At 38.7% G+C, this 27193-nt stretch overlaps 1 protein-coding gene across 5 annotated transcripts in view; it reads left to right on the plus strand.

Annotated features, from left to right (window-relative positions):
* Window positions 1-27193, plus strand: part of C1H9orf135 (chromosome 1 C9orf135 homolog) — a 226189-nt gene that overhangs the window by 62570 nt on the left and 136426 nt on the right. Inside the window, exon 1 of one of the 5 annotated variants that reach the window (XM_021064704.1) lies at window positions 1414-1675. The exons of 2 other annotated variants lie outside the window; for them this stretch is intronic. In XM_021064704.1, the coding sequence (XP_020920363.1) occupies window positions 1524-1675 (152 nt within the window). In that variant the 5' untranslated portion in view covers window positions 1414-1523. Of the gene's footprint in view, window positions 1-1413; window positions 1676-27193 lie in introns of those variants that run through there. 2 more of the 5 variants (XM_021064714.1, XM_021064709.1) reach the window with 2 other exon arrangements.

Consider the following 27193-nt stretch of genomic DNA (forward strand, 5'->3'; position numbering starts at 1 on the left):
AAAAACATGGCTTAGCTGTGGCCATCAGTAAAATAGGGGCCTAAGTTTACCACAGTTGCCCATCACAGGCCACAGAAAAGCACTTGGTAACTGTATGTAATAAAATTTTTGAAAACTGATCCAGAAGAGCACTTCACTATTTATAGGAGTGCTGTATTAAATCTTTTGCAAACTAGAGAATCTATTTGTAATGTGAAATACCTCTTAATTTACGTTTTTATGTTTGAGTTTTTGGAGTACATGTGGTTTTCTTAAAGTAAGAAACTTCTGGAATTTATGGAAATGCAGAAAAACCTAAGGTAATAAAATGTAATACTCATTTCTTAGTTCACTCCGCACTCTTAAAATGATTGCATGCACTCAGCACTATGCCAGGCAGTGGGATGGCCATGATTAAGTCAGTTAATGTCCTTAAGGTGCTCAGCTGAGGTTGGGGAGGAGAATTCTGGTGTGCTAAATATTTTTTTCTTGGAAACTCAAAAGCAGAATAAGCACAAGGCAGTTATCCAGTGATTTCTTGATAGCAATGCCATAGATAATCTTTTTGAAACCTCCTTCATGCACATAACTCAAAACATAATAATGTGATGAATTTGTCTTGTTACAACATATCAAATTAAAACATGGAGATCTTGGCAAATCTTTGGAAGCTGAATGCCTTGGAGCACTAACCTGTACCTAGAGCTTGGGTCTTTTAGCCATTTCAGTCCAAAGGGACTTCAGGTTCTTGTGTCCATTTCACCACCTCCTGTACAGTCTCCTCCTCTACTTCGTTTTTCACAGCAAGAAACTCCTGCTCAGAAAGGTTGAGAAAGCAACTGAAGTTGGAACCAGCCAAGCTTTTTTACCCTTAGATTTTTGACTTGCTAATTGATTCTGCTCCTCCTCTTCTCAGAAAAGCTATATAGAAATGACATGTTTTAGTAATCGGGGGGTGTTCTCTTGCCCCCGTTTAGTCAAATTTATATAACATGTAAGCAGAAAGTGTGGTGGCAACAGATGAATGGTAAAAAGAAACTTCACCAAGGACAGCTCGAACAGACCTGCTCTGGGCTTAGGTTCCTTTGCTGACCTGGTGCTCTGTCTTACACCCCCCGCCCCCGGCTCTAAGGACTAGGCTGAGAGGAAGGTGAAACTACAGATCCCAGGATGCAGTTGTCCCTCTTAACTTCTTTGTAACCTGATCAATCCCCTCATAGCATTCTGGGATATGTAGTTTCTTTTTTATTTTTTGTCTTTTGCCTTTTGTCCTTTTAGGGCTGCAGTCGCGACAGACGGAGGTTCCCAGGCTAGGGGTCAAATCGGAGCTGCAGGTTTCTTTCTAATTGGTATCTGCTCACACAGCCTAGGAAACCAGGACTGTTAGGTTGCAGGGTTCCGCCCCTCTATTGACTCCGCCCCTTCCGTTGACCTCGCTCCTGGTTGCTTAGGAGATAAGAGACTCTGAATCTTGGTCTGTGTCCGTGCAGGGAGCAGGATAGTGCAGAGGGAAATCCTATGAAATCTGTACCAGGAGGGCCACCATGGAGAGCTCTGACAGTTCCTGTCGGGACTGGTGCAGCGGTAGGCAATACAGGTTTGAACTTGGACCCACGGACTTGACAGAGCGCAAGGGCTCCCTAACCCTCCGCTCCCATCACAAGAAATACTCGAAGCCAGTGTTGGTGTATTCCTGGTGAGCAAGCTTTTTTGCAGTTCCTAGGTGTTAGGAGAGGATGAAGAAGGGAAGGGAATGGGGGAGGAGAGGAAAGGAGAGTAGCAGAGAGAGAACAAGTGTGGAGAGGTTAGACTAAACAGAAGAGGAAAATGTGAAGAGAGGAAAGGAGGGTAGCAGAGAGAGAACAAGTGTGGAGAGGTTAGACTAAACAGAAGAGGAAAATGTGAAGAGAGGAAAAGAGCAGAGAAAGAAAGAAAAAGCTCATATAAGAGAGATAACTGGAAGAGAGAAAAGAAAGGGAAACAGATCTTCAAAAGAGATAGAGAGAGTGGGAGTGAGAGGCAAGGAGGAAGAGATAGGAGATTCTCCAAGAGCAGCCCCACAGCATACATGGAGACTTGCTGCAGCCAGACAGAGGTCATAGATCACCCACACAGAGGGTGGAGGTGGAAGCAGGAAGATGTGGAAGCAGGAAGAAATGAATTCAACCCAACAAACATTTGTGTGTCACGCACTTTGCTGTGTGTTGGAGACTTAGAAATGGATTAAGTGGATTCAGTGAGACAGTTTATAGAAAGCATTTAATACAATGCCTAGCACAAAGCAATCAATAATATTTATGGTAACTAATATTTATTTAGGATAACATAATGGTTAAAAGCTTGGGCTTTAGGTTTGAATACCAACTCTGCAGCTTGTGATATAGCCAGTGATGTGACTGCTCTAAGCCTCTGTTTCTGCGACTGTAAAATAGGGATGATAGAATTATTGAGAGATTAAACAAGGTAGTGTATGTGAAGCACCCTTTGACATACAGCCTGGGTCATAGTAAACACAGTGTACATTATATGGATGTATTAGGCCATGGTGATTAACTTCAGTGAACCTCATAGTCCAGAAAAGGAGAATGTCAGTAAATACAGTATAATCTGATTTGTGCAAAATAGAGATAAGTATAAAAATAAAGGTAATAGGAGAGGGAGGTTAGTATGTGTGTGGTTTTCTGAGCAAGGTTTAGAGGGAGAATAGGAGCTCCATAGGTACACAAAAGAGAAGACACAAGTGCAACATAGTGGTAAAAAGCTACATCATAAGGAAATATAAATAGTTCTTTAGAATGGTAAATACAATTGATTTCATAATTTATGTATTCTGTACTTGCAAATTTATCTACTTGCAAAATTTTACTTGTAACCTCCGTATCAATACTTGTGGCACTTTCATGGTCATTTATGGTCATGTCCACAGAGACAAAAAATTTGAACCATCCTACGCACACATTCTCAGTTGATGTCAGACACTCTGCTTTCTTATTTCAACTCTCTTACTGTAAACAAGTGTTCTTCCACGGGCTATTTAGTGCCATTTTTTTTTTGCATTTTTGAACTTTTTGTTGGTGATATCATTGTTCAGATAGCCATCAAGCATAGTGCTAAAGTGCTGTCTAGTGTTCCTCAGTGCAAGAAAGCTGTGATGTGCCTTATGGAGAAAATAGGTGTGTTACATAAGCTTCATCCAGCCAAGAGTTACAGTGCTGTTGGCTGTGAATTCAATGTTAATGAGTCAACAATGTATGTTAAATAGGATATACTTAAATAAAAACACACATAAAACCCGATCATGTATTGATTGGTTGATGAAAATGTGATCAGAGGCTCACAGGAACCTAATCCTGTATTTGCTCCAGAAGCAATCATTCAGTATTTGCTAATTGTGACTATACAGAACATAACAACCTTGAATAATGAGAATCAAATATAAAATTTGAGAGATACTTGCATTTTTTCTGAGCTGTCTACAATGCTGGCATCCTTGTTTTCTTTCCATAGCCAACCACTCACAAAGATCTGTCCTCCAAAAAAAAAAAAAAACTGCATAAAGTTCAAATTCTATAAACTTTCAAATGAATAATGTCATTGGCCATTTTGTTTTTATGAATTCTGTTCATAATTATTTGTTTTATATTGACTTATTTTATCATATATTAAATTTTATTGAATTTTAACCTTTTATTAGTGATTTTTAATTGATAAACACCTACTATCTATAATACACTGTTTGGGTAGCCTCTCAACTGAGTATTTGGTCAACTATTCTTTGCAAAATAGCATCTAATGGGAAGAAATTCTGATGCACCCCTGCTTATGAAGCAAACATTTGGATGATTCCTATGTTTCTCTTTATGTGTAATACAGTACAAGTCTGTTTGACTTACCTACACATATTAAAAAACAGTTGTGTATAAGAGACATGATCAAGTGATATACCCAGAGTGGTTGTTAGAGGTATCTTTAGTCCATTACTAGATAAGAAGTTGTCTAAGAGTCATGTCTTCCTTGAGCTGGAGTGGTAGATAAAGAGCCACATCACTTGTATCACATCACAACTTAATGTTTTTGAGTGAGAAAGGCCTTTTTTAGAAATTAATTTTATCAGTTCTGGTAGCATTTATGGAGGTATTTAATCAGAGGGTTCAATCAGAAATTTATGAGTTGAAGGGACATTTTCTCTTGGAATATCTTCCTATCACTGAAATAATGGAATACTAAGATCCAGAACAATGAGATTCGCCCTTAATAAATTATCTGCTATGAATCTAGTTCCTATCTATCTATCTATCTATCTATCTATCTATCTATCTATCTATCCATCCATCCTCATCTCTTCTTCCTTGGCCAAACTGATATCTGGTAATAAGTGATGAGCCAAAAAATTCATTCTCATCTCCATGGAGATAGTTCATGCTCTGGTCTCCACTTAAGAGTTTTAAGGGCTCAGGTTAATTTTATATAGTTGTAATTTCAATTACTTTTCTCTCCTACCTAAGCCCTAAATTAAAGAGTCTGGGCATTTTATTCTCCTGTTCTTGCTCCCATTATAGGGAGAAAATACTAAGAGAAAAGAAGAAAAGGAAGAAAATTAAAATATGGTGGTGATTGTGGGGTAGGAACTTGATAGTTTTAAAGATTTTTACAGAAAATCATTTAGGCAGGGAAAGGAGATAATAGAGCTTTCTGTGATGCTCTTCAGACTTTTATACTATTGGGCTTTTTGAACAGGGAGTTCATATGTATTCAAGGTACTCCACATCAGAAGAAAATCCAGTTTCAAGGGACTAGGATAAAATTAGTATACTTAACAGAAAATAGAAATGAATTTTCTAATTTGCTGTACATTCTTCCTGTATTTCTCAGGGACTAACCTGGAAGAATTTAGCATCTTTCACATCACTAAGGACCAAGCTAGAGTACATAGATCTTCTCTAGCCAGTAGTCCCTTCTTGTCACATCTCCAGCATACACTTGAAAACCAGGATCAAAAGGCACCGAAAATAAGAAAGCCCTTTAGCAACCACGTGTTGCAGCCTGCCTCTGTTGAAGTTCATAAATGCTTCCTCTTATACCAGTCCTCATCCTTCTACTTTAAAAACTTAGGCCTGCAATAGAAAGCTTTTTACTCTTATTTTGCACATTTTCAATGTTGGTTATGTGAAGAGGAGGAAGAAAAGACTTTTGTCAACTTGAAAAAATATGCACAAATTAAAAGGTGAGAGCTTTATTTGGGGCAAAATAAGGACTGTAGCCTGGGATACAACTTCTGATAGCTCTGAAATACCTCTCCAAAGAGGCAGGGGGAAATGTCAGTATATATGTGATTTGGGTGAAGGGAGAGGTACATGCAACCAAGCACACATGTTACAGAAATTTCCTGCTAGTCTTGGGAAGGTTACTGCTAATCATGAGGAGCAGGCATCACTATGAAGGATTTTAGTGCATTTCTAGACATGAGGAGATGCAAGAATTGGGCTCATAACATCTTCTCCTGAAAATATCTAACTATCTGAAGACCTGCCAGTTTTCCCAGAGCACTGAGCACCTCACTCCTGATCTCCAGCCTGAGCTCTTTCAGGGGTTTTGAGGGTCGGCAGCTGCAGTGGCTCATGATTCAGTCTGTGTAGAGGAAGATGGCAAGTGCCAATCTCCAGTTCATTCTTTAAAGAGGCTTTTTTGATCAATAATAATAAGTGAGAAGAGTAAGCCTTGGGGATAAGGACGCAGTGGATGCTCAAGTAATATGTATCAAAGAAACGGACAAATGAGCAGATAGAAAGAACACACACAAATACAAAGGCACTACAGCCTGGGGCCTCTATTTTATACTTTTAAAAGGCATTGAGGTCAAGAACTACAGGATGATGCAAATCCAGGATAACGCAGAGCTGATTTTTGCAGATATGATTCTGATGCAACAGGATACAGGATGACATTGAAGCATATTTGTTCACTTCTATATTAAGTGAACTTTAGATGACTATAGAGCATTAGGCTTCTCATTACATTGGTAAAGAATTAAAAAATGGGAGCTAAACTTCTGCTCTTTCTGTCACAGTGCATGAGTTTCCAGGGATTGATAGGTATTAAGGAAATTTTAAATTAATATAGGGACAAACAATATCTTTAAAGAGACATTTTAATTCCTTAACTCATACTTTAAAAAATATTGCGAATTATAATATTGTGTGACCATTTGTGGTGATGTAATAGTAGACCAATGATGTGGAAATATATTCAGTAGGTAGCAGAACTAGAAATTTTCACACTACTCAGATGCATGTATAAAATTTATTTTCTCGGAGTTCCTGTCGTGGCTCAGTGGTTAACGAACCCGACTAGGAACCACGAGGTTGTGGATTCGATCCCTGGCCGTGCTCAGCGGGTTAAGGATCTGGTGTTGCTGTGAGCTGTGGTGTAGGTCGCAGACTCAGCTCAGATCCCGCATTGCTGTGGCTCTGGCGTAGGCTGGTGGCTATAGCTTCAATTCGACCCCTCGCCTAGGAACCTCCATATGCTGAGGGAGCGGCCCTAGAAAAGGCAAAAAGACCAAAAAAAAAAAAATTATTTTCTAAAATTGATCCTCATGGCTTTTCAACTGTTGGTTTCTAGAGAAAAATTCATAATGCCAATAAGAGTTTCTCTGTCTTTTTGACTTCAAAGAGTTTGTTTTAGGTTAAAATAGCCTCTTTTAGAACAGTGCCCACTCTTTCTGAGTCTTCCCTCATCTACCCTCTCTTTTCTCCAATGGTATCTGTGTGTACACAAGGGACTGAAGTTATATGATATTTTGGTGATGGGGAAGTAAGGCTCGAAATCTGTATATGGGTCCTTGTTCTTGCTCACCTCATCCTTTACCCAACTTCTGTGCCTCCTACTGCTGAATTTGTGACTAATCTACTCAGTTTGTTGAGGACCCGATGTTTCTGCTTGCAGACTAAGTTCCATTTTGGCTCTTGTTGGCACTATAGATCCCCATATTGTGTTCATCCTCTCCTGACTGCTGATTTAGGCTGGTGGTAGCCGCTGTGGTAGGGGCACCTCATGCGTTAACATGGTGGCCCAGCTACCGGCCCACTGACATTCAATTTAGCTTTCATCGAATGCCCTGTAGAGACGGTGTGCATATTCTGTAGTTTTCCCAGAAGAGTTTATTCCCATTGTCATGAGACTTTTTTTTTTTTTTTGGTCTTTTTGCCTTTTCTAGGGCCACTCTCATGGCATATGGAGTTCCCAGGCTGGGGGTCTAATTGGAGCTGCAGCCACCGGCCTACGCCAGAACCACAGCAACTTGGGATCTGAGCCACATCTGCAACCTACACCACAGCTCTCGGCAACGCTGGATCCTTAACCCCCTGAGCAAGGCAAAGGACCGAACCCACAACCTCATGGTTCCTAGTCAGATTCGTTAATCACTGCGCCACGACGGGAACTCCGTCATGAGAACTATTAAAAGCCCTTCTCTCACTTTTTATCTTTTTTTTTTTTTTGTCTTTCTAGGGCTGCACCCACAGCATATGGAGGTTCCCAGGCTAGGGGTCCAATCGGAGCTGTAGCCGCCGGCCTACACCAGAGCCACAGCAATGCCAGATCTGAGCCACGTCTGTGACCTACACCACAGCTCACTGCAATGCTGGATCCTTAACCCACTGAGCAAGGCCAGGAATCAAACCTGCAACCTCATGGTTCCTAGTCAGATTCATTAACCACTGAGCCACGACAGGAACTCCCCCTCTTACTTTTTAAAGTTAGTTTCTTGAAAAGATAAATGATGGGTTCACCCTACTTATACAATATTTGGGGGCGTCTGGGTCTTGTAAATAGAAGTTTCAGAAATTTAGACCTTTTATTTCTTAACAATTCCTAACTTTCAAAAAAAGAAAAAAATCTCCTTAACTTCTGATTAGCCAGAAGTTAATCAGCAACACTTTTTTTTTCATATTCCTGGCAAAACAGTCCTAAGTCTTCCTAAGACAAATGTGGATGCCTCTGATTTATTAGAGCAAAGGTTATTTTAAAGATTTAAGCGCAAATATTAATATTTGAAAATATAAGTAAAAAAAAGAAGCAACATGTAATGAACTCTTTTTTTTTTTTTTTTTGGTTCTTTTTTGCCTTTTCTAGGGCCGCTTCCCACGGCATATAGAGGTTCCCAGGCTAGGGGTCTAATCAGAGCTGTAGCCACCAGCCTACTCCACGGCCACAGCAACTCGGGATCCGAGCTTCGTCTGTGACCTACACCACAGCTCACCGCAATGCCTGATCCTTAACCCACTGAGCAAGGCCAGGGATTGAACCCGCAACCTCATGATTCCTAGTCTGATTCGTTAACCACTGCTCCACGACAGGAACTCCATGAATTCTTTTCTTAAAAATATAAGCGTTATAGGCATTGAAAAGTGACTTAAAGTATATAACGTATACCAAAATATTTATTATTGGATGGTGGATTTATGGATTATTTGTCCTCTTCTTTTTTCTTCTTTGCCACTTCTACATTTTCCATACTGAATGTGTATTATTTTCATAATAAGAATAAAGTAAAATTACTTTAAAATTTTTGATATTTTCTACAGCTTTTTCTCTGAAGCAAATATTTCTAAATGATCAGAATTTAAACACAATACTTCATCTCTTTCAGCGTCTGAGTCATTCTTCATGGTTTATTATGAGTCTTTTTAAAATATCTTTTTAATTGCTAGTTTACGTTGGGTAAAAAGAATGATGCTATTTACATTCATTTGATTTAACCACCATTTCATTCTTGTCTGTGTTCTATAATGGTAGATCCTACACCATGGTTATTTTTAATCTAGTGCCACATTCTTATTCCTCAACATACGCACATACTGACAAATGCTTTTGAGTATAGAGGTTTTTTGAGGGAAAGCACTTTATTTTCTATTTTTCAAGATGATGCAGGACACTGCATCCTTTTGTCCTGGCTATGTTTTTCTTTCAATGTTATTCTCTTTTATGAAATTACAGTTAAATTCGTTTTCTGAAAACCAGTAATTATAGAATTGTTGTGCCTTGACCTTTTCGTGAGGTTTTGCTCAATTTAACTGGTGGACAAAATAAAATAGTTTTACTTGTGAGATGAACCCTTATAAGGTAGAGTATTATAGGACAGGCATTTCCCTATGTCAGTATACTTGGATCAGGAAATATCATTGCTGTATACAAGTACCTCTCTCTGGGCCAACACCTTACCTACCCATTGGACCATCTGCCTCCTGCGCCACAGGAGCCACCAGAACTGTCATAATGCTGCTGTATTCTTTATTCTCACAGATAGTCAGTCACAAATACTTTTCACTAGCTTTCTTTCTCTTACTGATGATCCCTTTCTAGGTAAGGATGTGGGGATTGAGGTAGGATGTAGGGCTTAGTGACATTTTGATAAGGAGAGATTCAGTCTGTGGACCCCAGGATACCTAGGCTCAGGGCTCAAGATTTTCAATAGCACCAGAACTGGTACAGTTAGGTAAACTTCTTTGACTTGCCTGGGAAGCCACTCCATTGGTACTATTTTCTGTTTATACTGATTAGATTTCTTTTGGTTACAAGTAGCAGATACTCAGCTTACACTAACTAGCCTGAAGAAGCAAAAAAAAAAAAAAATTAGTTCACGACATTCATGGATTGACTGATTACTAGATCACTAGGAAGGCAGGGATGCAGCTCAGCTTTAGGAACAATGGGCATTATGGATGATAATGCAACCAGGTCTTGCTTCATTTCTCCTCTCTCTTCTTTGTGTGTTTGCCTCATCTTATCATTGAAGACTATGGGAAATATGACTGCTGTGGTTCTGGAATTTATATCTTACATCTTTATCCCACAAAAGTTGGTTTTAAGTTATTTTCAATTCTGAATTCAAAAATTCCAGTTCAGATGTCCATTCCTGGGCCAAGAATCTTTTTGAGGTCATCTGACTGGGCAAGGTTTATAGAAAATGGCAGCACTCTAATAGTCATAGGGCAAAGTAGATGTAACCAGGAGAAAGGAGAGCTGGGCTGATAATCCTATAGATATATACCATGTCCTATTCTGTCCTGTGGGTATCCGTTATATTTTATAGCCTATAGTGAGCTACAGTGGAGAATGAATTCAAAATTCCAAACATCCAAACTTTTTATAGAAGTTTAAAATGTAACCCATTGAGCTCCTGCTGTGGAACAGCAGGTTAAGGATCCTGCACTGTCTCTGCCGCAGCCATCTGGTTCAATCCCTGGCACAGTGATTAAGTGGGTTAAGGATCCAGTGTTGCCACAGCAATGGTGTAGCTTGCATCTGCTGGTCGGATTCCACCTCTGGTCCCTGGAACTTCCATATACTGTGGGTGCGGCCAAAAAAAAAGTAACTCATTAACATATTGATGATGTTCTAAATTAGCTGTTATTTTAATTTTAAATTGCCCTCCCACCTCAACCAGCACCCACACAATATAGTTTTAAAAAACTGACCTTTTATGTAACAGAAAACATAATATTGTGTAGAGATTGAGTGAACATATCTTTGTGATGTTTTGAAAAAGTTCTGCATAAATTTGGATATTGTATTACTGTTTTTGATAGACACACCTTTTATTACTGTTTCTAATATCTCATTTTGAAATACAGTTACATTTTAATTGTTATTAATTACACAGCATGTTTTCCTCCTTTTGATCTAAGTTTTGTTGCATTAACGAAGGTAATTAACTGGCAGAAAAATTATGTTTCTTTGTTAAGATGGTAAATCCTTAATCAGATTGTTCTAGGTTTAGTCAAATGGAAGAATTAATATAATGTCATTTATTTATTCCAAAGAATTTAGTCTCCTTTTATACATAGTGGTAGGAAGAATATTTTGAAATGAAAAAATGTGAATGACTTGTTACAATTTTTTAAACACTTGGGGAAACTCTGAGATGCTCAGCCAGGAGCCAGAAGCATTAAATTAGCTTTTGAGAAAAAAAGAAAACCCAAACAAAACGAAGAAACAAATAAAAAAGCCCTTAAAAATGTTCTACTTTCTAAACAAAGAAGTCTTTGATGAATGAAAGTTGCTGCATCATGGATTTGACCGTGTTCAAGGCATCCTCCATTAGGAGGTCAAGATTACTGTTAGACAAGAGTTGGGATGGCTTGCTGGGCAATTACTATGCACTGTGATACATGCAAAGACCGGGATAAGCGGAGTGCTCTGGTGACATCCAAGAGGAGCACTTAGGCCTGTCAGACCAGGGAAAGTGTTCTGGAAGAGCTGCTGTGAGCTATGGTGTAGGTCGCAGATGTGGCTCTGATCCAGTGTAGCTGTGACTGTGGAGCAGACAAAGAGCTATAGCTCCAATTCAGCCCCTAGACTGAGAACTTTCATATGCAGCTGTAGCTACAATTCAAGCCCTAGCCTACAAAATTCCATATGCCACATTTTATACTATCACCTTTTTAAAGTGTATAATTCAGTGGCTTTTAGTATATTCACAGAATTGTACATCGGTCAATGCAATTAGTTTTAGAACATTTTCATTAACCCTGAAAGAAATCCTGTTCCCTTTGCCCTTGAGCCCTAGGCAACCACTAATCTACTTTCCGATCTCTAGATGGGTCTCTTCTGGATGTTTCATGCGAATGGAATCATATGATATATGTTCCTGTGACCAGCTTCTTTTACTTGGCATAATGTTTTCAAGGTTTGTCTGTCTTTTAGCATGCATCAGTACTTTGTTTCTTTTATTCCCTAATAATATTTTACTGTTTGGATATTATATCCCTCTATTTTGTTTGTATCTCCCCCTGCCCTTTTCCTTGATTTTTTAAGATAGTTTATCTATTTTGCTTACTTATTCATTTATTCTGTTTTCTACTTTATTTAATTTTGCTTTTATTTTGAATATTCTGTCATTCTGATTTCTTTTGACTTGCTTGTTCTTTTTTATATTTTTGAATTGTTTGTTTATTTTCATTGTTTCTTTTCTATTGATATAAGCACTTACAGCTTTGAATTTTTCTCTGGGTCTACTTTAGCTATATCCTGTGGATTCTTGTGTTATTTCTATTTATTAGTTTCTTTTTTTCTTTTCAGGGCTGCACCCATGGCATATGGAGGTTCCCAGGCTAGGGGTCCCATCGGAGCTACAGCTGCTGGCCTACACCACAGCCACAGTAACAAGGGATCTGAGCCACTTCTGTGACCTACCCCACAGCTCACGGAAATACCAGATCCTTAACCTGCTGAGTGAGGCCAGAGATCCAACCCACAACCTTGGGGTTCCTAGTCGGATTCGTTTCTACTGCGCCACAATGGAAACTCCCTATTTATTAGTATTTTTGAGAAATTCAGCAATTTGTTTATAATGAGCTTTGATTGAAGAGTTATTTGATTAAGTGCTTAAATATTTCCAGATTGAAGAAGAATCTCTTTTAAAATGTGCTGTTAATTTCTAGTTTTATTGCATTGCCTTTTATATCTCTCAAATATAATGAAGTTTTTCTTAATTTTTATGAAAGATCCATGTGCAGTTGAAGTGGATTCTTTAGGCAGGTCACCAGATACTGGTTTCACTCTTTCCACATGAAGACCAATTATGTTTACCCCATTTATCCAAGGAAAATCACACAAATTCTATCCAGTCATTGGTTAAAAGTCCAAGATCTCCATATGTTACACTGTTGTTTCTCTACTAAGTCTAGCTTTGGCTCTATTTGGGTCAAAACCCAGTAAAGCAGGGAGTTCCCGTCGTGGCTCAATGGTTAACGAACCCGACCAGTATCCATGAGGATGAAGGCTCGGTCCTTGGCCTTGCTCATTGGATTAAGAATCTGGCGTTGCCAGGAACTGTGGTGTAGGTTGCAGACGTGGCTTGGGTCTGGCATTGCTGTGGCTGGGGTGTAGGCTGCCAGGTATAGCTCCGATTTGACCCCGAGCCTGGGAACTTCCACATGCTGTGGTGTGACCCTAAAGCAAAAAACCCAAAAAACCAGTAAAGCAGAAAATTTTTTTACTTGGTCTCCATATACCCAGTGTACAGTGACGGGATAGGGACAAGATAACTGTAAAAGGCATTCCAATTCAGAAAGAAGAGGGATGGAAGTGACAGAGCTGTCATTTGTCCATGGCCTTCTTAAATCCTGTCAGGTACACATTGTCAGGGAGTCGTACATTAGTGTCAGGAATGTCCTTTGCTTAGACCCTGATTCTGTTTTCTGGCAGCAGCTTACCTTTCCTATTACTCTTCATGGCCCTTGGCTCTGCCTTGTGTCTGATCTTTTCTTTTCCATTATTCCCCTTGACTATACCTGCAATGGATGTATGCCCTCCTATGGGCTGTTTGGCTTTTTCAGTTCACTTTCTGTTCCCAGAAGTTTGGGGCCCAAAGGTATTTTAAATATTGAGCAGTTAAAGAATTTTTAAATGTAGGCTCCTGGCTTATTTAGAAGTGTAGTTCTTAAAAACTTAGTTTTTTGTTTGTTTGTATCCAGTTAGTTCCAACTACTAAAAACCTAACTCTTAATTCTTTCTAGACAAAGTTCTCAACCTTGCTATATATTTCTTTATTTTTTCTCCTCATGATACCTTGAATATCACTTTGACGCTCTTGTAGTTTCAGAAATCAGAAACCCTGGGAATTTTTGTTTGGCTATCTCCTTAAGCATATGTTTGCTCCAGTCCAATTTAATTCATTGGGAGGATCTAACAATAGGATGAACTTTGCTACTTTGTCTCAAAAAATTCCTTTTCAGTTTGCTCTTAAAGTTTGAGATCTAAAAGTTATTGGCCCTTTTAACATACCAAGGCTCTGTATTTCTGAAATCTTTCATTTCCTCCTGTTTTTTTGTAAGCCAAGCAATTTCCTGAACTTATCTCTCTCTCTTTTTAAAATACTTTGGCAAAAAACAATTATCAGTAGCAATTTGCATACAGAACTAACAAACTGATTTTGTCCTTTGTCTCTTTCCCACTATCACTGGATACAAGGTTTGACTCTTAACCTACTGTGACTCTCAAATGTTTGGCCTCTCCAGCCTCTGATCTCAATTTCCTATTGTCTTTGCCTGATCTTTAGCCAGTGCCATATATTTTAGATTTCTGTTATAATAGCACCCCTCTGCTTCTGGTGCTTATATCAATGTTAGAATAGGCTTGGCTTGGAGTTCCCATTGTGGCTCAGCAGTAATGAACCCAACTAGTATCCATGAGGATGCAAGTTCAATCCCTTGCTTCACTCAGTGGGTTAGAGATTCAGTGTTGCCATGAGCTGTGGAGTAGGTTGTAGATGCAGCTGGAATTTGGCGTTGTTGCTGTGGCTGTGGCATAGGCTGGCAGCTACATCTCTGATTCGACCCCTAGCCTTGGAACTTTCATTTGCTATGGTGTGGCCCTAAAAAAATGAAAAGGAAGGAGGAAAGAAAGAAGGAAAGGAAGAAAAGGCTAGGCTTAATTTATGATAACAAACATTTCCAAAAATATTGGTAGCTTAACACATAAAGGTTTATTTCCTGTTGACACATAATCTGCTTTAGGTTTTTGGTGGAGAGTGGGGAGTCTTCCACATAGATACTCTGGGATTCTGGCTGATTGAGGCTCCACCATCTCGAACGCTATCAGTTGTTCTGGCAGAGGAAAAAAAGAGTTGAGGATTATACAGTAACTTTCACTATCTTAGCCAAGAAATGACATTTATTCTTTCTGCTCTTTATTTTATTGGCCAGAGGTAGTCAAATGACCTCACAACTACTAAGGAGCTGGGAATTTTACCTCTTAGATTCCCAGTAAAAAAAGAGAGAAATTTATTGGTGAACATAATATCTATCATGTATGGAAGGCTTTCTTGCAAAACTCCCCTCCTAGGTGGTCTCTAGAGGTAGATTTTAGACCATCTGGCTCTGAAGCCATTGTCCCTTGTGCAGTGTTAACAAGTACCCCAAGGGTATTGGCAGATTTGTTGTTTTGAAGTTCTGTTTACCCCTTCAGTTATAGGATTTCATGAAAAACTTGGCCTGGAAATTCCCCATTGCATTTTCAGCTCTTAAATATTCTTAATGTATCTTAAGATATATATATATACACATGTATATATATATATACATGTATATATATATATACATGTATATATATATATAAGTTGCAGCAGCACTAGATCCTTAACCTGCTGCACCACAAGGGAACTTCCTAAACAATATATATTTTATCTAGCAATTTTTCATTGTTTTCAATGAAAGTTTATCTGCATAACTATGGAAATGTAGTTTGCTGGTCCTCTGCGAGTTCCTACTTCTGGACAATCTACTGAGATTTCTTGTGATAGCCTCTTGTCTCTACTTCTTCCTCTTGTCTTCGACTGGATCTTGGCTGCTTAGAGTACCCCTTGCACATGATGTAATCTAAAGATTATAACTTCTGACTCTACCAAAAATTAGTTTGAATTTAATTTTTCCATTCCCTTGCTGCTTTTGAATGATTTTTAGGAAGAAATGGAAAAAGTGCTCATTTGTATAGCTATGTTAATAATGGAAGACTGTTTTAACTATAGATTCTATTTATGAAGAAAGGCTTTCTCATTTGTTTCTAATATGAACGAAATGAATTGCTTTGAAGCCAAAAAACTTAGTATTATCTACTCCATATGCATTGCTCATGGCTTTGGAGAAGTGTGTATTAAAATGAGCCTTAAGCTCACATAATATAATAATTTGATGTTATTTAGATTAATTAATCAAAATTAATCCAGCAATATTAAGACTATAGGGATAGGAGTTTACACAGGTAATCAGGCATTTAATTTTTGTTTTGCAGGGACCAAATTGGTCTCCATGTCATTCATGCCAATATACTGTCAAGGTGTTTTTTGGATAACAGTAATTATTAATATATAATAAACTGTCTTTTGGAGTTCCCTTATGGTGCAGCGGGTTAAGGATCTGGTGTTGTCACTGCAGCAGCTCAGCTTGCTGCTATGGGTCAGGTTTGATCCCTGGCCTGGGAGCTTGCACATGCCGTGTGAGCAGCCAAAAACTGTCTCTTTTCATTCCTCCTCTTCCACCTCCAGAGTGTTTTTGGCCAGCCAATGTAAGCTGTTTCTGGAGGAGAGATCAAAGGAAACATAAGAAGTATCCTAGGATCTGAAGATAATTGAGATCCTGTAGTCAAAACATAGGGTAACAGAATGTCCCAATCCTGATCTGACCAGGACAGTCCTAGTTTTCACCACTTCCAGTGTAATTAGTACTTAATTTCCCTCTAACAGTGTCCCAGGTAGAATAATTAAATATAGTATCATCCATTTAATACATGACCCTTCAGCTGTTTTCAGAGTCATGTGTTTCACAGTTAGAGTGGTGACATTTATTTAACATTTCAACTGTTAAGACAGACAGTCTCCTACTGCTATATTTCTTTTGCTTACTTCCAATATTCTTCATAGGGCCTCCTGTTTTTGAAGAGTTTCTATGAAAAGAATTCATAATAATGATGGGTCTTCTTTACATTCCACTTGATATACTTTGAGTGAAGTAAATGACTCCACTTATCTGTCTCCATCAAATAGTCTTTTTTTGCGTGCAGTTTAGGTTTCAAATTCTGTGGTTTCATAGTTATAGATGCACAGATTACACAGAACTTGAGACAGACTGAAAAACAAAGTCCTTCTTCATAAGTCTGAAATGTCACCACTTCTCCAAGGACATAAGATTTTCTTTATGACTCTTGCAAATACATCTAAAAGTCTTCATTTGTCAGTTTGATGAATGTGCCACCAAATTGCACTACCTTGGCATATAAATCATTTGCCAGTGAAATCTTTAAAGAGAATTGTCAAATATTTCTTTGTAGTCTTTGATTCTACTGGTTTTATGCTTTTAATGTGTCACGAAATATAGCTGACTCTCTAGGGTAATTTTCTTTTAAAGTCCTGGATAGCAGGTGATTGTAAAACTTAATAGAAAAGGTATCTTTCTCTTCTCATTTGGCTTAGATTTACATCAGAAAATGCAGTTGCTGACAGAGTAGTTGTGAATTACATTAATAGTTCTAAATTTTAAAATTAATAGATTCTGCCATCTGGAGTCTTAACTAAACATTTTTAACATCTTTGAAATTCACAAGGAAAATGTGTCTCTTGTCAAGTAACCAGAAACCAGAATTCAGCTCAGATTTTCATTGTTCTCATGTCAGATATTGCTCAGATTCACACCCCCTTTGCAATTGGTATTATGCATATGAATGCTGAGAGTTTTCCCATTCAGCAAGCAGATTTATAACTCCTCTGGAGACAAGTTTCTGTTGCAAAGGACTAGCATCTCTATATGCATAATAATTTCTTTTTTATGTGTGCTTTTGTGGAACAAGCTGGGATGCTGTTTATTTTTATGACACGTTTGAAAGCCTTTGCTTTCGGAGTTTATATTAAGGTGACAGTAACAAGATGTAAGAAATTCAATCAATCAATCATTTAAGATTTAATGAGCATTTACAATGTGCTAGTTTTGTTAGGCACTGTAATCACAAAGATGAATAAAACATAATCCCTGTGTCTAAGACACTCTTAGTCTAATGAAAAGAAAGATTCATTAATGGACAGTTATTTTAAAATGTGAAAGGTGAAGAAGTGATAAAAGATAATGGTTTCTTTGTGAACCCCCACTTAGCTTCCCTACATAGTTGTGAGAGCACAGAAACTGTAGAGACTGACTTGGTTTCCTTTCCTGCCAGGAGAATCTTATGGTCTAACCCCACCCTGCCCTAACCTTGGGAGATGACTTCTATGGCTTGGGGCAGCCTGAGAGGAGCTGCTTGAGTATGCTCTGGAGTTGAGTTTGTTTAGTCTTACAACTCACTTGTGGATTTATACGTGTTCACTCAAGGGGAGCTTACAGATTTGATTTGGTGTGGAATCATCCATCTGATCTTATTGTAGGAAACCCAAGCTCTCAAAGGACCCCAGAAACAGATCCAGAAAATTCTTTTCACAAGGCATCACTTAGGACTATATTAGTCTGGAGGAGCCAGGAACTACAGGATTTAGAGTGTTCAGGTGATGGTAGGATTGGTGGTCGGGTGTTGTCCAAAATGAGACCTGCTCATGCTATCTTTGCCCTACTAGATTCTATTGACCTTAATCGTTTCTGAATCAGTACAAGTGGCATTTTTGACAACAGGGTCATGGTTCCAAGCTCCTTTTTATACAATTGGAACTGTGATACTGTTCTGTCAGCCCTTTCCCTGTTTGTAATCCTATTCATAGTCATACTCTTTCTCCCACAGTAGGGTAGTAAAAGCAAATTTCATTTCTTGTAATTAAGGATGTTCTACATAAAGTTTTCTCACATAAAGAAATAGCCACAGCATTCAGCTCTGGGGCTGATAGAACCGAGTCCTTGGCAGAAGCGAGGCTGATTTTCAAGGAAGCTTCTGGCCCTGCTGACAGGAGGCCCTGTGGGTTTTTCTCCTAGCAAAAATGTCAGCCTGTATATGCACACCTGGCATCAAAAACACAGCTCTTCCTTCAATCAGCAGCAAGGAATACCTGTATTCAAGCTGCTTTGGCCTTGAACTGACTGCTGCTGTCAAATTCATATCTGCAGAAATTAATATTTGCAGAAGCCAGTCTGTAGACTAGCCCAGGGCTGCTCTGGTCAGTGATGACCTTTTTACTAATCCAAGGTGATGTAAACTATGAAAACAATGTAGCAAATTTTTCATATAGCTAAATTTATTCAGTTTAAAGAACTCTGAGATTGTTTTTACTTACCTTTGGTATTATCACCTTGTTAAAGGTGATAGGTGGTTATTTTATTTTTAACGTTTCTGTCAAGACAAAGAAGTTGGCACTTTTATGTTGGTTTTATAAGTTTTGGGGGAAAGTTTTGCTGTTCCATGCAAAGGTTTGTAGACCACTGATCTAAGAATCTGGTACACGGTCATTCTCTAGAGCTTTCTCAACCTTGGCGCTTTTGACATTTCGGGTCGGATAGCTCTTGTTTTGGGGAGCTGTCCAGTGCATTGTAGGATGTTTAGTGGCATTGCTGGCCTCTACCCACTAGATGCCTACAATCCACCTCTCTCAAATACATCTAAAAATGTCTTTATACATCTCCTCAGGGAGATCTGCAATGGTATAGATGGGCACTGTGGTCAAAAAGTTTGAAAGTTACTGTTCTAGAGACACTGTAAATATTATTTTATTATATTCCTTATTTTCTTACAAAGAATTTTTATTGCAATAAATGACACATCACAGCAAGTTATATGGTAACCATAAATAAATGCAGGTTGCAAAGTAGCAAGGCTATATAAAAATATATGTATTTTACTTTATATATATACAAATCATACCTTGATTATTTTAATTTTTATGCATATATATTTATTTTTTGTCTTACTAAGATATTATATGGCTTAATTGGTATTGATTATTTTAATTTTTATGCATATATATTTATTTTTTGTCTTACTAAGATATTATATGGCTTAATTGGTATTGACAGTTGGTATTTAAAAATGCCTAACTAAAGCATATTATACACACTATATTCTTACATATAATAATTATTACATATAATAATATTTTGCATTTATGTTAACTTTTCTCTTGAGACTCTCCGTCTGTTGACTTCTATCTTCAGTGTATGATTCTCAGTTCATCTTACAGAAGCTGAAACACAAGCCAATGTTCAGCTGACCAATAGAGCCAGGGAATAATTAGGCCTTCCATTTCCTTTTTAACACACTAATCATTTTTATTATATTATATGTAGCAAATATATAGTATATCTAATTTAATTAATTAATTATTTTTTTTGGTTTTTGCTTTTTAGGGCTGCACCTGAAGCATATGGAGGTTCCCAGGCTAGGGGTCCAATCAGAGCTACAGCTGCCAGCCTATGCTTCAGCGACAGCGACAGCAACGCAGGATCCAAGCCACATCTGCGACCTACACCACAGCTCATGGCAATGCCGGATCTTTAACCCACTGAGTGAGGCCAAGGATCAAACCCGCAACCTCCTGGTTACTAGACAGATTCATTTCCTCTGCGCCACAGCAGATACTCCTATGTATTATATTGTATATTATATTGTATATTGTATATTGTAAATATATATTTTAGTTTTCATTTTATATTTTACCATATTTTATATATTTTATAATTTTTAAATACATGTATTTATCTTTGCTAGGCTGGCAGCCCCTAGGAAGGAGGAGCAGGTCTTCAGCTATGTGTCGCTCAGAGCCTGTAGGCAGACAGCAGGCACTAGGGAGTACCAATTTCATTAGCTCAGTCCTCTAATGTTTCATTATAGATTCATGTTTTAATGCTTGGCTTTTGGCTGCTATCTGTGATTGTAGTAAGAAAAGAAACATATTTGTATCCTTTGTAATAATCTAGTTATAATACAACTTAAAATATATGGTGCGATAATCAAGATTGCCTTTTGACTTTCATGGACACTAATATCTTTGCCTTCATGGGTCCCTTTCTCCATTAAAAAAGGGAAAGTTTAAAATGATTGTTTATACCAGTTTTGGCATAAAGATGGACATAATCCAAGCTGGATTATATTCTTTTTGTTTTCCTGTTTTTTCTTTTTCTTTTTTAATTTTTTGGCCACACCCATGGCATGCAAAATTTCCTGGGCCAGGGATTGAACCCTCACCACAGCAGTGACAACACTGAATCCTCCACCCACTTAGCCACCAGGGAACTACCTTTTCTTTTTTAATTTAAAAATGATTAAAACACTCTCCTGGGTCCCTAAAAGTATTTTAAGCCTACAATGCCTAATGAAGAGGTGGAGCCTGGAGATAGTACACTGAAATGTTAACTTTATGTTTTGTCCCTTCATTCATGTGTTCCTAGGGAGGTAGTCTGGTTGTATTGCCTCAGGGAAGAAACACACACACAACCGACACACCCCACCCCCAACAACAAAATGGCCAAATTCTTGGCTTTGGAGTTCGAAAGCTTAGGGCATAGAGTAGCACCATAGATTGGGAGAATAGATGAAGAACTGGGCCAAATTTTTTTTTTCCCACTGTACAGCAAGGGGGTCAGGTTATCCTTACATGTATACATTATAATTACATTTTTTCCCCCACCCTTTGTTCTGTTGCAACATGAGTATCTAGACAAAGTTCTCAATGCTACTCAGCAGGATATCCTTCTAAATCTATTCTAAGTTGTGTCTGATAAGCCCAAGCTCCCGGTCCCTCCCACTTCCTTCCCCTCCCATCAGGTAGCCACAAGTCTCTTCTCCAAGTCCATGATTTTCTTTTCTGAGGAGATGTTCATTTGTGCTGGATATTAGATTCCAGTTATAAGTGATATCATATGGTATTTGTCTTTGTCTTTCTGGCTCAATTCACTCAGGATGAGATTCTCTAGTTCCACCCATGTTGCTGCAAATGGCATTATGTCATTCTTTTTTATGGCTGAGTAGTATTCCATTGTGTATATATACCACTTCCTCCGAATCCAATCATCTGTTGATGGACATTTGGGTTGTTTCCATGTCCTGGCTATTGTGAATAGTGCTGCAATGAACATGCGGGTGCACGTGTCTCTTTTAAGTAGAGTTTTGTCCGGATAGATGCCCAAGAGTGGGATTGTGGGGTCATATGGAAGCTCTATGTATAGATTTCTAAGGTATCTCCAAACTGTTCTCCATAGTGGCTGTACCAGTTTACATTCCCACCAGCAGTGCAGGAGGGTTCCCTTTTCTCCACAGCCCCTCCAGAACTTGTTATTTGTGGATTTATTAATGATGGCCATTCTGACTGGTGTGAGGTGATATCTCGTGGTAGTTTTGATTTGCATTTCTCTTATAATCAGCGATGTTCAGCATTTTTTCATGTGTTTGTTGGCCATCTGTATATCTTCTTTGGAGAAATGTCTATTCAGGTCTTTTGCCCATTTTTCCATTGATTGATTGGTTTTTTTGCTGTTGAGTTGTATAAGTTGCTTATATATTCTAGAGATTAAGCCCTTGTCAGTTGCATCATTTGAAACTATTTTCTCCCATTCTGTAAGTTGTCTTTTTGTTTTCTTTTTGGTTTCCTTTGCTGTGCAAAAGCTTTTCAGTTTGATGAGGTCCCATGGGTTTATTGTTGCTCTAATTTCTATTGCTTTGGGAGACTGACCTGAGAAAATATTCATGAGGTTGATGTCAGAGAGTGTTTTGCCTATGTTTTCTTCTAGGAGTTTGATGGTGTCCTGTCGTATATTTAAGTCTTTGAGCCATTTGGAGTTTATTTTTGTGCATGGTGTGAGGGTGTGTTCTAGTTTCATTGCTTTGCATGCAGCTGTCCAGGTTTCCCAGCAATGCTTGCTGAATAGACTTTCTTTTTCCCATTTTATGTTCTTGCCTCCCTTGTCAAAGATGAATTGACCATAGGTGTCAGGGTTTATTTCCGGACTCTCTATTCTGTTCCATTGGTCTGTCTGTCTGTTTTGGTACCAATACCACATTGTTTTGATGACTGTGGCTTTGTAGTATTTCTTGAAGTCTGGGAGAGTTATGCCTCCTGCTTGGTTTTTGTTTCTCAGGATTGCTTTGGCGATTCTGGGTCTTTTGTGGTTCCATATAAATGTTTGGATTGTTTGTTCTAGTTCTGTGAACAATGTCATGGGTAATTTGATAGGGATTGCATTGAATGTGTAGATTGCTTTGGGTAGGATGGCCATTTTTACAATATTGATTTTCCCAATCCAGGAACATGGAATATCTTTCCATTTCTTTACATCTTCTTTGATTTCTTTGATTAAAGTTTTATAGTTCTCGGCATACAGGTCCTTTACCTCCTTGGTCAGGTGTATTCCGAGGTATTTGATTTTGTGAGGTGCAATTTTAAAAGGTATCGTATTTTTGTATTCCTTTTCTAATATTTCATTGCTGGTATACAGAAATGCAACTGACTTCTGAATGTTCATCTTATATCCTGCTACTTTGCTGAATTTATTAATCAGTTCAAGGAGTTTTGGGGTTGAGTCCTTAGGGTTTTCTATGTATAGTATCATGTCATCTGCATACAGTGACAGTTTTATCTCTTCTCTTCCAATATGGATGCCTTTTATTTCTTTTGTGTGTGTAATTGCTGTGGCTAGGACTTCCAAAATGATGTTGAAGAGCAGTGGTGAGAGTGGGCATCCCTGTCTTGTTCCAGATTGGAGTGAGAAGGTTTTCGGGTTTTCCCCATTGAGTATTATATATGCTGTGGGTTTATCCTAAATGGCTTTGATTATATTCAGGAATGTTCCCTCTATACCCAGTTTGGCGAGGGTCTTGATCATGAATGGATGTTGGACTTTGTCAGATGCTTTTTCTGCGTCTATTGAGATGATCATATGATTTTTGTCTTTTTTTTTGTTAATGTGGTGTATGATGCTGATTGATTTGCGTATGTTGAACCATCCTTATGAACCTGGGATGAACCCTACCTGGTCATGGTGTATAATTTTTTTGATATGTTGTTGGATTTGGTTGGCTAAGATTTTGTTGAGAATTTTTGCATCTATATTCATCAATGATATTGGGCGATAGTTTTCTTTTTTGGTGGTATCTCTGTCTGGTTTTGGAATGAGGGTGATGGTGGCATCATAGAAAGTCTTTGGGAGTATTCCTTCTTCTTCAACCTTTTGAAAGGGTTTAAGGAGGATGGGCACCAATTCCTCTTTATATGTTTGATAGAATTCACCTGTGAGGCCATCTGGTCCTGGACTTTTATTTGTAGGGAGTGTTTTTATGACCTCTTCAATTTCATTTCTAGTGATGGGTCTGTTCAGTTGGTCTGTTTCTTCTTGATTCAGTTTTGGCAGGCTGTAAGATTCTAGAAAATTGTCCATTTCTTCCAGATTGTCAAACTTGTTGCCATATAGTTGTTCATAGTATTCTCTTATGGTTTTTTGTATTTCTGCAGTATCTGTTTTTTTTTTTTTTTGTTTTGTTTTGTTTTGTTTTGTTTTTTTGATCTTTTTGCCTTTTCTTGGGCCGCTCCTGCGGCATATGGAAGTTCTGAGGCTAGGGGTTGAATTGGAGCTGTAGCCACTGGCCTACACCAGAGCCACAGCAACGCAGGATCCAAGCCATGTCTGCGACCTACACCACAGCTCACAGCAACGCTGGATCCTTAACCCGCTAAGCAAGGCCAGGGATCAAACCCGCAACCTCATGGTTCCTAGTTGGATTCGTTAACCACTGCACCACGACGGGAACTCCTGCGGTATCTGTTGTGATTTCTCCTTTTTCATTTATAATTTTGGTTATTTGTGTTCTTTCTCTCCTCTTTTTAGTGAGTCTGGCCAGGGGGTTGTCAATTTTGTTTACCTTTTCAAAGACCCAGCTCTTGGTTTTATCAATTTTCTCTATTGTTTTTTGAATCTCTATTTTATTGATTTCTTCTTTGATCTTTATAATTTCCTTCCTTCTGCTGACTTTAGGTCTTTTTTGTTCTTCTTTTTCTAATTCATTTAGGTGGAGGGTTAAGTTGTCAATTTGGGATCTTTCTTCTTTTTTGAGAAAGGCCTGTATTGCTATAAATTTCCCTCTGAGCACTGCTTTCGCAGCATCCCATAGATTTTGAGAGGTTGTGTCTTCATTATAATTTGTTTCAAGGTATTTTTTAATTTCCTTCTTGATTTCCTCATTGACCCATTGGTTTTTTTAGTAGCATGTTGTTTAGTCTCCATGTAGTAGGTTTTTTCTCTTTCCTTTTCCCACGGTTGATTGGGCCAAATATTAGATGAAGAGTTCATGGACTAAAGATGGAGGAGGCCACAGAAGTTGAGAATGTGTGGGTTTGGCTGGGATTTGAAATTTGAGCTAAGACTTTGGAAATCCTAGAGCACATGGGACCTATCACTCCCTACCTCTTCATTCCCAGGGTAATGTTTTCAGAGCTGTTGAAGTGTGGGACTCTTAGGTGTCCCCCAAGCCCAGTGTGGTAGGGACCTGATGCCGGTGCTTTCTTGGTGGCCAGGCAAACAACTCAGGGATGGCATCTAGGCCTCTAGGAACCCTGGGTAGAGAGGGACACAAGAAAGTTTTGGGTGGGGGAGATAGTGGCAACTTTGTGCAGAGTGCTAGTTTGGGAGGCTGTGTGGTGGGAGCAGAAGGGCATAGCAGAGATCTGCCTGACTCCTTAATGGAAGATCACAGGAGAATGAAGATGTTTCCATAGATGCCAGCAAGGGGAGATGATGACAACAAAGATGGATTCTTTGCATTGTTGTACCACACAAACCCTTTAGAGTTAGAGGGGATCAAAGATTCAGGTTTTTCCATATGGAAATATGAGTGCTTTTAAAAGAAATTAAATGCAGTTATGGAAAAATAAGTTTGCAATTTTTGTATACCAGAATTTTTTGAAGCTGTATTAGTATTCACTATACTTAGGTATTTATGGTGCTTTACAGGTTTTTTTCCCACTTTTATTTTTTCCTTTTAACTCTTATAAAAGTTTTTAAAAAGCATTGGTATTATTTCTGTCCTCATTTTGTATATGTGAAAATGAAAAGACAGAATAATTGATGATTTCCCCAAGGTCACATCGCTAGGCTGAGCAGTAACTCAAACCCATGGCCCCATTCACTCTACCACTCCCGGCTCTTAATGTTTGTTTAATATTCCCCCTAAGAGCTTCAGTGAGAGCTTTCTCTCAGGCTCTTGAAAAATGATGTGGTACCAAAATGCTCTTAGCGTTTTGCAATTAATGCTCAAATATAAGGGCAGAGGGCTTACATGTTAGATCTCTGGCACCACACCCTAGGCTCCCTCTCTGCTTGTTCTTGCAGAGCTCTGCTTCCATGCTTGGAAGTGGGGAGCTAAGGGTATAATTTAAATGCATCTCAGGGGCCCAGCCTCAATGCAGTGGGATGAGGTAATGGGGGCACCTGCAGGTCTGTAGGGCTTCCTAACTTAGGTACTGGGTGTCCCATCCAGGTTAGTGGATGCCGTTCTGCTTCTATAGTCCTGTGCTCACGCTAGCAGCATATGGAGGTTTCCAGGCTGGGGTCGAATCGGAGCTGTAGCCGCCCACCACAGCCACAGCACTGCTGGATCCAAGCCTTGTTTGTGACCTGCACCACAATTCATGGCAACGCTGTATCCTTAACCCACTGAGTGGAGTCAGGGATCAAACTCGCAACCTCATGGTTACTAGTCGGATTCATTTCCGCTGCATCACAATGGGAACTTCCACCAGACTATAGATTTTCCTTGTTAATTGTCTGTCTCTATCCAGACTCTGAACAACTGAAGGCAGAGATTGCATCACACTTACTCCTCATTATATCCCCTGCACCTAACAAACCACATGCCTGGTGTGTAGTGGGCACTTTATTTTTCATTTTTTTGTCTTTTTGTCTTTTTTTGAGGACCGCACCCACGGCATATGGACGTTCTCAGGTTAGGAGTCTAATCGGAGCTGTAGCTGCTGGCCTATGCCACAGCCACAGTAACACCAGATCCAAGCCGCTTCTGCGACCTACACCACAGTTCATGGCAACACCAGATCCTTAACGCACTGAGTGAAGCCAGGGATCGAACCCAAAACCTCATGTTTCCTAGTCAGATTCATTTCTGCTGCGCCACAATGGGAACTATTTGCTGAATGAAGAAATGGGTGGATGGATGCATGAATTCTTGGATACTTCACTGTCCCCCACACAGTCCAGTCCTATATCCCTTGATAGCAAAGCCTCTCTGATGGGTGCTTGTGTTCAGCTTCCTTTATCTCACAAAAAAAAAAAAAAAAAAAAAGAGAAAGAAAGAAAAGAAAGCTTTGTGAAGATAGCTACTTCTGTTGGGGGCCCTTCACCTTCTTTTCCTTCCTTATCCCCAGATCTCTTCTTTATTATTATTTTCAACCACACTTTTAGTCAAGATATTCAGAATACTTTTTTCCTCTTACATCTACATGTTTTAAGAACTGTTTTTTTCTTGCTTATGTTTAATTGACAACTTCCTTTAGACTCTCTTTAGAAGCAGGAAAGCCCATATTATAAATCCATATGAGTAAATACTTTGCTGTCTTTCATTTTGAAAAAAATTATTATTAACATTCATGGCAGAAAAACTTCTGAAGTGGCAAGTTGCCTTTCTAAGATGCTACCATGTCTTATTTTAGAATTTACTTTCAGTAACTAGTCTACATTATTAAATAAGATTCACTTCATTGAAGTCACTGAATAATTACTGTGTTGAATAAGTTTTGTTTTATGATATT

Source organism: Sus scrofa, chromosome 1 (genome assembly GCF_000003025.6).
Source record: "Sus scrofa isolate TJ Tabasco breed Duroc chromosome 1, Sscrofa11.1, whole genome shotgun sequence".
NCBI lineage: Eukaryota > Metazoa > Chordata > Mammalia > Artiodactyla > Suidae > Sus > Sus scrofa.